This window comes from Anabrus simplex, chromosome 7 (assembly GCF_040414725.1).
Source record: "Anabrus simplex isolate iqAnaSimp1 chromosome 7, ASM4041472v1, whole genome shotgun sequence".
Lineage (NCBI taxonomy): Eukaryota > Metazoa > Arthropoda > Insecta > Orthoptera > Tettigoniidae > Anabrus > Anabrus simplex.
Genome location: NC_090271.1, coordinates 232,741,704 through 232,755,302, shown reverse-complemented (window position 1 = coordinate 232,755,302; position 13,599 = coordinate 232,741,704). Strand labels below are relative to the sequence as shown.

At 38.0% G+C, this 13,599-nt stretch overlaps 1 protein-coding gene across 1 annotated transcript in view; it reads left to right on the top strand.

Moving 5' to 3' along the window:
• The window catches only part of GCS2alpha (glucosidase 2 subunit alpha), a 152,664-nt gene extending 140,195 nt beyond the window's left edge, over positions 1–12,469 (top strand). The window contains exon 17 of the mRNA XM_067151611.2: positions 5,527–12,469. Coding sequence (XP_067007712.2) covers positions 5,527–5,636 — 110 coding nt within the window. The 3' untranslated portion in view covers positions 5,637–12,469. The remainder of the gene's footprint in view (positions 1–5,526) is intronic.
• Positions 12,470–13,599: the final 1,130 nt, after the last annotated feature.

Sequence of the window (13,599 nt, the reverse complement as noted above, 5' to 3'; positions counted from 1 at the left end):
CAAAAGGAAATATGATACAAGTCAGAGGAAAATGTATGCTTGGGACCCTTAAAAGTGAATCTGCTGTGTACACGGTTAGTCTTGTTAAAAAAAAAAAAAAAAACTGAGTCCACCATGTGTACTTGGAATTCACTTTCCTAGAAAAGTAGGTTTTATGCATTTTCTTCCGAATTCTAATAGTTTTTCGCGGAAAAATCAATTTCTGTATTTTGTTGCATGCTTTATCCGATGGAAACCAAAACAATGTGTCAACAGTTAGTCGTACAAGCTAAAGGAATATATATATGCAGGATTCACAATAAAATTTCTAGTACAAATGCTGATGTGTAATTGAGATTAAACTGAGTGCGCGAAAAAACACACACACACACACACACACAAAATCATGCTCAGGATGGGCTATTATGTCTTGTTAATTCATACGTTCAAAATATGCAGTGTTTGTACATTCATGTTGTTATTACTGTTATGTTTAGTAGTAGTTTCGGGTGTGGTCGGAATTGAGTGTGCATGCGCAGGACAAGGGGCACATGGCTTGTTGACTGTATGAATGGCGGAGTGAACAACAATTGGCAATACATTCTTTTATATAGAGTTATTCTTAAATGTGGAAGGAGAATAGAATATCTGTAGAAGTTTCGTACTGAGTGAGAAAAGTTTAGGGCGGATTTTTGTACAGCTTGCATTAAACTACAGCTAAAAATATCTGACACTATGAATGTTTTTTGTCTTTACTGCAAGGCCATAAAGTAAAAGAAAGTCAAGTGATTTGTGCTGCTCCGTGGAAAAGGTCTACTTGGAGATAATACAACCCCCTCTGGAATTGCTCAAATCACTTCTGAACGGGGACCGTCCACTGTTCACGCTATTCCTTAATTATGTTTGCTCATACAACAGTGCCTTTCAAATGACCTCCTTTGGGGCTAGTGAACTATTGGAAGGCCACTTTATGCATCAGTAGTTGATATCAGATTAATTAGTTCATATCAGATTAAGAAGCTCAAATCAATGTAAGGATGCTGCATGCTTCCAACAATAGTACCTGACCTTCAGAGTTAAACAATTTGAATCCTTCCTGCTGGAATCCAAGCAGATAAGTTGACTGAGCAAGTGGCTGTGTGGTTTGGGTCACATAGCTCTGAGCTTGCAGTCGGGAGATAGTGGGTTCGAACCCCACTGTACGCAGCCCTGAATATGGTTTTCCGTGGGTGGTTTTCCTACCTTAATTAAGGCCACAGTCGCTTCTTTCCTACTCCTAGCCCCATCACCGTAAGACTAGCCTGTGTTGTTGCAACATAAAACAAATTGAAAAAAAAAGTTGGTCATAAACACAGATTGTAGGCCAGCGACACATCGCAAGGGACAATACAAAGAACCAAGCATGAATGAAGTAGTCGTGTTTTGGGTGAATCAAGAATGCACACGTGGGGCATCCAGTGGCAGAGGATGTGTGAGACTCGCCCATTGTACAGTGCCCTACAATACCCTCTAATAGACTGCCATGGTGAAAACTGTTATATCATCCAGATCTTCAGTGTTGATCCCACCACATGCAAAGAAAACACATGAAAAGAAACTTCTATCCATTCCATTCCTTCCAGATAATATGTAAAATCACCTCTACTATTGCAAAAACTTTTCAGTCACTACCTAGTGGACTTCTATGCCAAGATAAAGATAGAGGGATTTCTGTTTATCAGGATGAATCAGAAGAACTGAGATCTGAAGATTATGTACATTTAAAAGATGTACTGAGACAGTACAGAGATGGAGAGAACTCGGGTCGCTTGGTAATATTGGTGTCCACTTTCAATGGTGAGCCAAGATAGTGCATGAGTATACTTGGAGTGTCTTCCACTCCATCCAGAAGTACTTGTGATCTGACCTGAGTAACTTCAATTTGTGCATATGCTGCTTTGGCATCACCATCAATGAATGAATGAATGAATGAATGAATGAACAAACTAGGATTCTTGCCCAATTTTCCTCAGGGATTAGCTTTGCAGAGTTCAAAATCTGTCTTAGGCATAACTCCATACCTTGGAAGCACCTTGTCTACGATGTACCTCAGAAGAGTACGTGGATGCCTTGCTGTCCATTTGGCATTTAGTCAACTATCCAACTGGGTCTTCAGGAGTGAAGACCTAACAGTTCATACCAAGCTCATGGTGTATCAAGCTGTCATCATCACAACATTACTCTCTGGATGTGAAACTCGGACTCTATACCACCATGACATTAAGAAACTTGAGCATTTTCATCAACAGAAACTTTGTTCCATCTTAAATATCAAAAGGGAGAACCATGTCTCTAATCTTGCAGTTCTTGAGAAGTCATGCATGAAAATGTAGAAGACTTTGTCATTGGCCATCGCCTTCGGTGAGCTGATTATAAGCTATAAACTTCATTTTTGCTCTGTATTGAAGTGCAATTATAAGAACTAAATTGACAAGAGGGTCAATGCAATATACATTCGGTGAGCTGGGCGTGCCTGCTGCAGGAGACATACCAGGCTTCCTTGCCAATTTCTGTATGGTTAACTTTCTTCAGGCACAGGACCCTAAATTGGCAAATTATTGAAGAATGAACACTGAAACACAAGACATTAAACATTGTGCTCAGTGTGATGCATTATAGTGGAGTCAAGACACGTGTGAAGCTGTGCAAGGGTCTATTCAACCATATATTTGATCCATATTGACAGCCACACAAGCCTTTCTTCTGGGCCACTTTAGGCCGCAGATCCAGTGTATAGATGTCCCCAGCAGCAAGCATAACAAGATTATTAAACATTATATCCTAAAAAACTTAACTCATAAGATAACGCATCAAGAATTAGATTCATTGTATTTTATACTATACATTGACATGGCCCAGCTCTATGGCTAAATGGTTAGCGTGCTGGCCTTTGGTCACAGGGGTCCCGGGTTTGATTCCTGGCAGGGTCGGGAATTTTAACCATCACTGGTTAATTTCGCTGGCACGGGGGCTGGGTGTATGTGTCGTCTTCATGATCATTTCATCCTCATCATGACGCGCAGGTCACCTACGGGTGTCAAATCATAAGACCTGCACCTGGCGAGACGAACATGTCCTCGGACACTCCCGGCACTAAAAGCCATACGCTATTTCATTTCATTGACATGGCAGACTGAAAGTGTGGCATGTCAAGTTGAACATGAAAGTTTATAGTTTGATGCTTTCATGGACTGTAATTATAGACTCACATTCGGTAGGCTAGCACCCAGTGAGCCATCTGGTGACAAATGAGTACCATTTATAATTTTTAGTATTTTTAAATTCAGACCGTCATCATTAGAGAAGTCTTCCTTGTGAACAGACAAGAGTTTCTTCTGAAGACGTGGACCAAAGTTCTCTGGGAAACCTAAAGAATTTCATCTTGTTTTCTTGACATTAAAGTGATGTTGATGGTAGTTTTTGACATCATTGGTGTTGTGCACCATGAATTTCCACCCAAGAGTCAAACAGTGAACCACTGGTATTATCACAGTCTTGAGATGTGTGGTAGAAAATATCATGTGAAAACTTCCACAGTTGTGGACAAACAACTCCTGGAGCCTCCACCATAACATTCTACATTACTGTTGATTTGTCAATCTTTGAACGCAAAGACAACTATGCTTCCCCATCCACTGTACTCACCTGACTTAGTCTCAGCAGACTTATTTTCTGTTCCCCAAACTGATATTCACCCTAAAAAAGATGATTTCACTTGATTGAAGTGACCAAACTGAAATCGCAGACCGAACTGCTCGTAATCCCGCGTATTGCCTTACAGAGCTGCTTCCGTTAGCAGAACTGACATAGGGAGTGTTGTTTTAATAGAGGAGGGAATACTGTGCAGGAGACAAATCTAACTAGGCTGTCCTTGTATTATCAACCAAACTTTTGAGGACATACATTATCCTTCCTCAAACAGTACAATTGCATACAATATATCTTAAATTACAAGATATTAATATTCAATATTGAAGTGTCCGACTCGTTGGCTGAATGGTCAGCGTACTGGCCTTCTTTCCAGAGGGTCCCGGGTTCGATTCCCGGCCGGGTCGAGGATTTTAATCTTCATTGGCTAATTCCATTGGCCCGGGGGCTGGGTGTTTGTGCTGTCCCCAACATCCCTGCAACTCACACACCACACATAACACTATTCTCCACCACAATAACACGCAGTTACCTACACATGGCAGATGCCACCCACCCTCATCGGAGGGTCTGCCTTACAAGGGCTGCACTCGGCTAGAAATAGCCACTCAAAATTTAAAATATATATATTGAAGTAAAATATGGAAGAATGTCTGGGCAATATTTGTCATAACTTGAAAGAATAGTATTGAGGTTACTAATGAAAAATATTTGGACCTATTTTTAAAATTGTTTTATGTTGAGAATGCTGTACATGACGATCCTGATTTTCAGTAATTGTATTTATTTGTATAGCTTATTACAGTTATTTCATTTTACCCATTGTGGCTTTGTTGCAGAAGAAACACTTCGCGTTTAGCCCATTTCTAAAGCTTTGTGGTGAAATTGGTTTAGGCTGTGTTCTGGACGTGCTGGAGAGGGAATTATCACAAATTTGGTCTGGCAGATATTGATCAGGGAATTAGAAAGGGAATGCTGAGTGAACAGTAGACATTCTACAAGAGTAATAAGTGATTCATTTGTTCAAAAATCCAAGCAGTGTAATACAGTAGACCCTCTCATATCTGCCAGGTACAGGGCCAGGACATGGTCAGCACACAAAAAAAAAAGGTTGGGTAATCTGAGGAACAAATAAAAACCTTCATTATAACACAGAAAAAAAAAGTAAAATAGTTTTACTGTAACTAAAAACAAAATTTCATGTAACATTATGGCTAATAATAGTCCATACTTAACAAACATTATTTCGTGTGCTTAATGAAATGTAAAAAAATATATATATATAGTACATTGTAGGCCTACTGGATATTACACTATGTTTGATAAAATGTACAATTACTTCACAGAAATTAATTTACATGAAAAAGTCTGTAATTTTCTTTTGTTTCAAAAATTTACATTCTTGATTTTGCAGATGCCTCTCTGCAGATACATAGTTGTTGCCATGGGATTTTGTTCAGTGTATTTCAGTATGACCTCAAACACTTCCTTCGTTTCCTTGAGCTTAATCTTCTTCATTTGTGCTGTCTTCATTAAGCTCTTCCTTGGTGACATCATTGACATCTTTTGCTAGCAACTCTCGTACTGTGGTCGGTTGAATGTCTCGTTACACCAGTATCGGTAGAACTGGTCGGATTTTAGGGTCTACTGTAATTTCATTGATAATAAAATATATGTTCTGATTGATGGCATTGTTCTGGGTCAAGACATTATTACTCTATTTACTTTTATGGCTGATGAAGATCTAAGAGTCAGGTACACTTTATTTCCATAATGGTTTATCAGCAGCCTAATCTCCAAAATGTGTGAATGTAATTTTAATGATTGTGGAAGCTATTGTTACTTAATTTTCTTTTCCAGGTTTAAAGAAAACACCACTGGAAGTAAGTTACAAGAATAAGAACCAAATTCTGGTGATCAGAAAACCTGGAGTGAGCATGGCAGAAGAATGGACTCTTATTTTAGAATGAAGTAACGTAATTCTAGCAGCATCTTTTTGTGATGCTGAATTCTTTAAAGTAAATCACTCTCTATACATTCCAGAAAGTGAGGGAAATAAGTTTTAAATTAGAATTCCATATTTTCTGTCTCTTCACCTCATACGTACATTAAGAAAATGGGAGTGGGTTTTATCAAGAAGTTGTTATACCATCGTTTTTTAGTCAGAAGGCTAACATTTGTGTAATAACTGGACAGACACATGGAAGAGAGCCTCATGATTTTACTTGGCATTAGTCATTTAGTTTCTGTGCTCCATTAATTTTGAAATTTCTGATCTGTAATTCTAATGGCATTCCAGATCTTATTTGAATTTGACTTTTTATGAGTATTGTTACTGTTGGTATTGTTTGTTTGAATATGGTTAAAAAGGAAATATTACAAAGTGTTTTGTTTGTAATTACTATTAGAATCCTAGTTCTTGATACCAAACTGAGTCTTACAAGCAAAGTGTCTTACCTTCCTTGCTGAAACTCACCTTGAAACGTTGGTGACATAATTTATGTGCTATGAAAGGCTACATGCAAAAGATTATCAGCCTGTTTCCACTGCAATGCCTCAATCGATACTAGAATCCTACGTGCCACCAGACTGTAATGCTGCTCATCAGGATACCCCTGCCTCAATGGCGAACTGTGTGGAACTTAACTCACGTTTTTCTGCCCATCGCTCCACTACTGGTTTGCCCACTGTCAGGGCTAAGTAATCCAACCTGTAGCAACTAGCATCACTTTCCTATTGCTTGTGTGAATAGTTCAGGAATTTATTTTGGGGCTTTGTAGTGGAAACATCGATCTACTTTTTGCATATGGTCTCCTCCTAGCACATTGGTTTTGCACAATAGTATCAAGGTAGGTTCTGTCATGAAGGGTGTGATACTTCCCTTGTTAGGCTTATTCCTGTCTGTACATCGACTTTTCTAGTCTTAGTGTCAAATTGTTTCTATCGTCTATCTGTACTGTGCAGCTCAATACCATTGGCTAGCAGCTTCAGTATTGGAGGAGAAGATATTACAACCAATAGAGGTAGCTGTCCTCTGTGTATTGGTTATTTTATGAAAGTGCTCATTGTGTAAATGTCACTACTTCAATATGGTGCATACCTATTTATATCTGTTAAACATTTCAAGGATACATAACATTATTTCTCAAGGACTGGCTAATCGTTGTCAGTACTGTATTGCATTCTTTCTAGTTTCCAGTCTTTCAGCAAACAAATGGTAGTTTTTTGGTTTTTTTTTTTTTTTCAATACAATTTGATGTTGGTCTCAAATGGTTGTTAAACTGTCTTTTGTATTGATTTGTATTGTATTAACTGTTTAGCTCTTTGCATGAATAGGAATTAGTAAGGGAATTCAGCCCCTGTCCTTTTCTTAATCCAAATGTGTAACGCCAATGCAGTTTAGTAAATCATAAACCTTACCTAGTATCAGTAGCGCTAAGTTAAAAAAAAAAAAGGAAGGTTAAAAATGAAAAGACCTATTAACTTTTTGTCAGCAGTTTGTGTCTTGTAGCTGTGAGCTCGCATTCAGAAGATAGTGTGTTCTAACCGTACTGTCAGCAGCCTTAAAAATGATTTTCTGTAGTTTCCCATTTTCACACCAGGCAAATGTTAATTTAGACCATGGTCACTTCCTTCCCAGTCCTATACCTTTCCTATCCCATCGTCACCATAAGACCTGTCTGTGTAGGTGAGACTTAAAACTTTTTTTTTTTTTTAATGCTCCCTTTTTATCAGAATATACCTAGTAATGAGAGTTAAGTAGTACCATTACTTCACTTCGGTTGCATCCATTGTTAAAATTCTGACAAGTGTAGAGAGAGATTTTAACATGAAAATTTATCTGTCAGTGACAAAAGAGCCTGATGAGAAATATAAAGTAGCTGTCCCAGCTATTCTCTGAATGAATTGAGGGGAGTACTTATTTGATTTCAGTCTTAGCTGTTTTAGGCCAAGTCCTATGTTTCCTCATGCATATATCTGTCAGTGATGAAACAAATTTGGTGGATCTCTGATGTAAATTGAAGCAGATTATTGCATGTTGAATCTTTAGCAGTCAGATTTATACAAAAGCTTGTCAAATGACCTCCATAAAACAAAATTCCATCTCCTTGTGGTCCTGGAGACAGAAGCTGTTGGAATGTTTAAGTCTTGTAGACAAGTTGTACGGTCCTGTGCATTACTGATTGTATCAGCTGTAAGGCTGAAAACTTAATGGAGTGGGCAGCAAAGCAGCGATTCAGAGTGACAAGTGAAGGATCCCAAAAGTCCATATCATGTCTAGGAGTATTTTATTATCAATGCACCAGTGAAAGAGATTTATATTGATAGTCGAGTGAAGAGCAAAACATTAAAGTCAGGTAGAGAATAATGGATGAGTTGTTGTTACTTGAAAAGTCTGCATTGAAAATCTGTTATTTGCAACAAAATGCAAATACAACAAAGACTACTTAAGAAGTGGACAAACCCAACATTCCTATGTTCCCTAGTGTATTTTTCTGTCAGTGACGAAACAGCCTGGCGAGAAAGATTATCCAATAAGCCTGATGCGTCCCCACACACGCAGCATCTCGATACAATACGATTGCCAAGAAAAAGCAAACATAGGCTAATTATCTTTAAAATAATTATTCTAAAATATATTGTCAAGTCTACTACAGTAATGTCCACATCTATAGTATAACGGTTAGCACTATTAGCTGCTGTCCTCGGGTGTCCAGGTTTGGTTTCTGAAAAGCCAAATTTTAAGATAGGCTAGAGGGCTGGTATGTGGTTAAAATGGTACACACCGAGCTCGATAGCTGCAGTCGCTTAAGTGCGGCCAGTATCCAGTATTCGGGAGAAAGTAGGTTCGAACCCCACTGTCGACAGCCCTGAAAATAGTTTTCCGTGGTTTCCCATTTTCACACCAGGCAAATGCTGGGGCTGTACCTTAATTAAGGCCACGGCCGCTTCCTTCCCACTTCTAGCCCTTCCCTGTCCCATCGTCGCCATAAGACCTATCTGTGTCGGTGCGACGTAAAGCAACTAGCAAAAAAAAAAAAAATGGTACACACAGCTCACCTCCATTGACAGTGTACTTGAAAAGAACTGCTCCACCTTAGTAAGAGGACACAAAATTTCTTAATTACAGTAATAACTCCATTGGTCCAATCAGAGGTGATATGACCCCTCTATGGGCAGCAAAACATGCTCCTTTTAGAAAACATATTCCAATGAAAATTAAAATCCAAGGTGAATTACGAACAAAACAAGAACAAGTAGCACAATTGGTTTCAAGGAAAATAGACTTTGGAAAAGTAGAAGAAAAATTAGATGAGCTGGGAAAAATAAACACTTACAGATAACTCAAGACTAGAAGCAGCAATGCAGGCACTTGGGGATCTCTTGAGACAATCCACAACTCCTGTGAAAACAAGAAAGGCAAAAAAGTGGTTTGACGAGTATTATTTGATAAGAAGAGATGTCCTGGAAACATTACACCAAATAAAATCGAATTCTGTGGATTCTATACTTCTAACAATTTATGCAGGGAAAAGGAGAACTTACCAAGATTTTAAAGGAAAGAAGAAAAGAAAGAGAATCTTGGAGGAAGCTAAGAAAGGTCCATATATTGCATTATGTCCAAAGAAGCAAACCCAGCACACTACATTGGTATGAAGGAATGAGAGACACTTTCAGAATACACTGAACAAAGGACTCAATAACATACCAGAAAACACACAGAAAGATGACTTACAAATGACAGAAGAGTGGACTCCATTAACTACAGATGAGGTCAGAAATATCTTTAAACATATCAAGAACAAAAAAAGCTGCAAGAGCAGACAAATTATGCAGTGAATATTTAAAAGATACTGCTCACCTGTTGCTACCCTCACGGACTATATAATAAATGCATAGAGACGGCCAATGTACCAGAACAGTGGAGACAGTCGATCATAAAATTGATATATAAAGATAGAGGTGACCTCCAAGGACCCAAATAAATACAGAGGCATTGCATTGGAAAATGACCCTTTCAAAGCTTTTACAAAACTAATAACAGAAAAAATTAAGGAGACAATTGACGAAAATCTCCCAGAAACTCGCTTAGGATTCAGGCATGGACGATCAACTATATCTGCAATAGAACTCCCAGGAAACATATGAGAAGCTCTGGAAAGGAAATAACTGTTTTATGCAGTATTTATAGATTTTTACAAAAGTGTCTGACCTGATTAATAGAAAATTAATAATAAAAAAATTGGAAGAAAATCTAGGTAAAAATAACAGATGGACAAATATCATAAGATCAATATTAGAATGAAACAAAATAAGAATTTCGGACAATCTGTCACTGTCAGAACCGATATTTCAGTCAGAGTACTACAGGGTAATCCTCTCGGTCCTCTAATTTTCATCCTCGCAGCTGAAGAAATTTTAAGAATAGCCCGAAAGGAAGGTGTAATATAATATGCTTATGCTGACGATATAGGATCAACAGACATCACTAAACTTCAAAACTCCATAAACGGTATGGAAGAATGGTGTGTCAAAAATGGATTTGAAATAAACATAACTGAGACTGAAATCATGGTTTTTAGGAATGGAAGAAAAGCTCCTGCATTGGCAGAAGTCTTTGTCAAGAAGAGGAAATTCAATATTTAGGGATCACATTGCAAACAAGCGATAAATGTTACACAAAACATGTAGCAGAAAAGGCAATACTGGCAATGAATGAAATTGGCTATATTAGATCCCTTAGTCTAGAAACTGCATTGACATTATTCAGAACTAAAATTATGCCGGTACTGACGTACGGCATTGAAATTATTTGGACACATCTTACAGTAAAGAATCTGTACACATTAGAGTGTGAAAGCACTATTCATCAAATGAATATTGGGAGTATCAAAGATGACAAGATCAAGACTTGTCTACCTTCTGGCAAGAGAGTTTCCTCGTAGAAGATCTCAGGATGCATTTTACTTTATCGAACACTAACGCCTCTGAGGAGTTACTGACATCTCTACAAAGGTGAAGAGAAGAAATTTGGCCAGAATTTTATGGCACTGGAGCTATCATAGACCGGACTTGGATTATGGCGAATTTCTTAATCTTTACGAGGATGGCGGTGCATGGATTCCATTATCTCGTCTGTAAAACCAAATTATTTCACAATCCAAACGTGACTTGTGAATGTCAACTGTGTGGAAAGGGTTGCGAACGCTATCATCTGGAATTGTGTTAAAAGTTAAAAATCAACAAGCGAGTATGCAAATCAAACAATGTAATTATGTACTATACTGATATTCTCTCATACACTGTATGGCTATTTGATTGCATTAAAGTTATATATAGTAATAACTCCATTAGATGTATTGCTTTGTTTAACATTATTTTAATTTCATCCTTGTATAGCAGTTAGCAATGAAAAAGCACACATTTTAGTGAATAAGCGCAATTTAAAATAGTTCGTCCAGTAAGTACGAGTAAGATACTTCAGTGCCTCGTTAAAAGAGGAAAATTCATATTTATGGCACTGGAGCTATCGTAGACCGGACTTGGATTATGGCGAATTTCGTAATCTTTACGAGGATGGCGGTGCATGGATTCCATTATCTCGTCTGTAAAACCAAATTATTTCACAATATGAAGAAGACAAAGCTCTGTTATAGTTGCTGTATAGCATAATCAATTTGTATGCCACCTAAAATATATCACAGAATTACAAGAGATGCATCTAGTGGCTTTAATAACTCTTATGTACCAAATCTTGTTGTGCAATGGAAACATTATGAATTTTCAACTCTCATAGACGAAAAAGTAATTAAAGCTTATTATAATGGAATCAGAAGATTTTGCCCTTCATACTGTATTAAGATATTTTAAATTCATGGCACATGTAAAATGATTGAAGAAATGCTACAGTACTTTTATATCTCCACATACTTGTTTTCATTTCTGCAGCAACTTCATCTGAAAGCTGATCTGAAACAAAGCAAATTTGGTGTTATTGTGCATCCTTCTGGTCCCACAGAACATTATGAATGAAAACGGCACTAATTAATTGATCAATATCGATATATCCAATGTATATAAGAGCAGTGAAATTAAATTATTTTGAACACTCCAATTTGTTCTCTCCTTGCGATAGAAGTGACTTTCTGCTTTCCACTTTACTAAGCAAGCTCCCACTTGCAGTCATGAGTTAGATTGGGCTGTTTGCTCATTGCTCTTCTCACAGTTTTGCTCCTCCCTTCCTCTATAAGTCTCAGAGTAGGATATTTGTGGTATCTTTGAAAAGAAAGTATGGTTTGTAAATAAACAAATTCTACAAGATATTGGAAGTTTGCTTGTCCTATCCACATTTTCTGTGAAGATTGCTTGTTTAAACTGTGCTTGAGACTGTTTTCCTTTTATGTGCTTACTTCCAAAAGTGAACAAGCAGCAGTTATCATGAATTGCTGGACTTCTTAGGTATTTAACTAAGGATGAGCTCAGAATTAACATGGGTTCAGTTCAAGACAAGAGTTTTTATTTATTTAACTTTCAAGTATAAGATGCAACTAACTTCTATGGCACTTGTCAACAGTTTCCTTGTTGAAAATAGATTACTCTAAGACTAGAAAAGTACTACAGTTGTAATGTCCTCTAAAAGAAATGTACAGCTACGTATCTATTAGCTTCTTTATAGAAGCTTGGTTTGTCAGTGTGCATATGTGAAGTATGACCAACATGTCAGTGTGAATTATTTATGTATTCAGTTACTACACAAGTGACATTTAATGAACAGTCAGAAATAAAATGCATTTGATTGTAATCGTCTTTTTCTCCCTCTGAATGTCTCTCAGATGCAGAGTCCATTTGTTGGATAGCAGAATGCTATTTTGACCATCAGCTGGGAGCAAGTCAATGCAGTTTACATCAGACTTGAGTGTATTCTGCTCTTGTTACTTTCGTTTTCCTTATGAACATCGACCATCAACCAAGATTGTATGTTGTACAGACGACAGTTTCATGTGCTGTGGCATACCACCCGAGAGATTTGACTTTTTTTCTTTCATAAATTGGCGTGACATCCATTCGCCACCTGATTGTGTCGTTGCAGATGTGGTTCAACATGTAATTCTCATAGTCCATCAAAGCATCCACATTTCCATGACTTGGAGTTGGTACTCTCTACTCTTCATTGCTGACCAACATTCTGATCTATACAATGCAACCAGGATGACTACAGTGGGGATATATTTTAGATTTAAGATGGATTGGTATGAGATAGTCACTGAGCTCACCCGTGACAGCTCTCCATCGCATCAAAGTTGATTTTATCCTTCTTCAAACTTCATCATTCGGATTACTGTTACTCTGCAAATGAGATCCCAAGTACCTGAAGGAAGGTAATTCTATAAGGTCCTCGAAGAAGTACTTGAAGAGTACCATATTTCAGATTGGTCTTCATGTACTCAGTCTCTTGGTGTTAAGACGAAGGCGGTATTCCATGGTTGGACTTGATGTAGATCCAACGTGCTGGTGCTTGCAACTAGAATGTCATTGGCATAAAGGAGAATAGTGGAAGCTCATTCTGTTAGTCGTGCATAATTATATCCATAAATGGATAATGAAGAGCAATGGCGAGAGCAGCGATGCTTGATGTACACAAACGAGATACTGTAGGAGATGCCAGTTGTTCATCTGAGTTGGCTGCTGTTATTTCTGTTGAGCGTCCGACTCGTTGGCTGAATGGTCAGCGTACTGGCCTTCGGTTCAGAGGGTCCCGGGTTCAATTCCTGGTAGGATCAGGCATTTTAACCATCATTGGTTAATTTCTCTGGCACGGGGGCTGGGTGTGTGCGCTGTCTTCATCATCATTTCATCCTCATCACGACACGCAGGTGGCCTACTGGCGTCAAATCAAAAGACCTGCACCTGGCGAGCTTAACATGTCCTCGG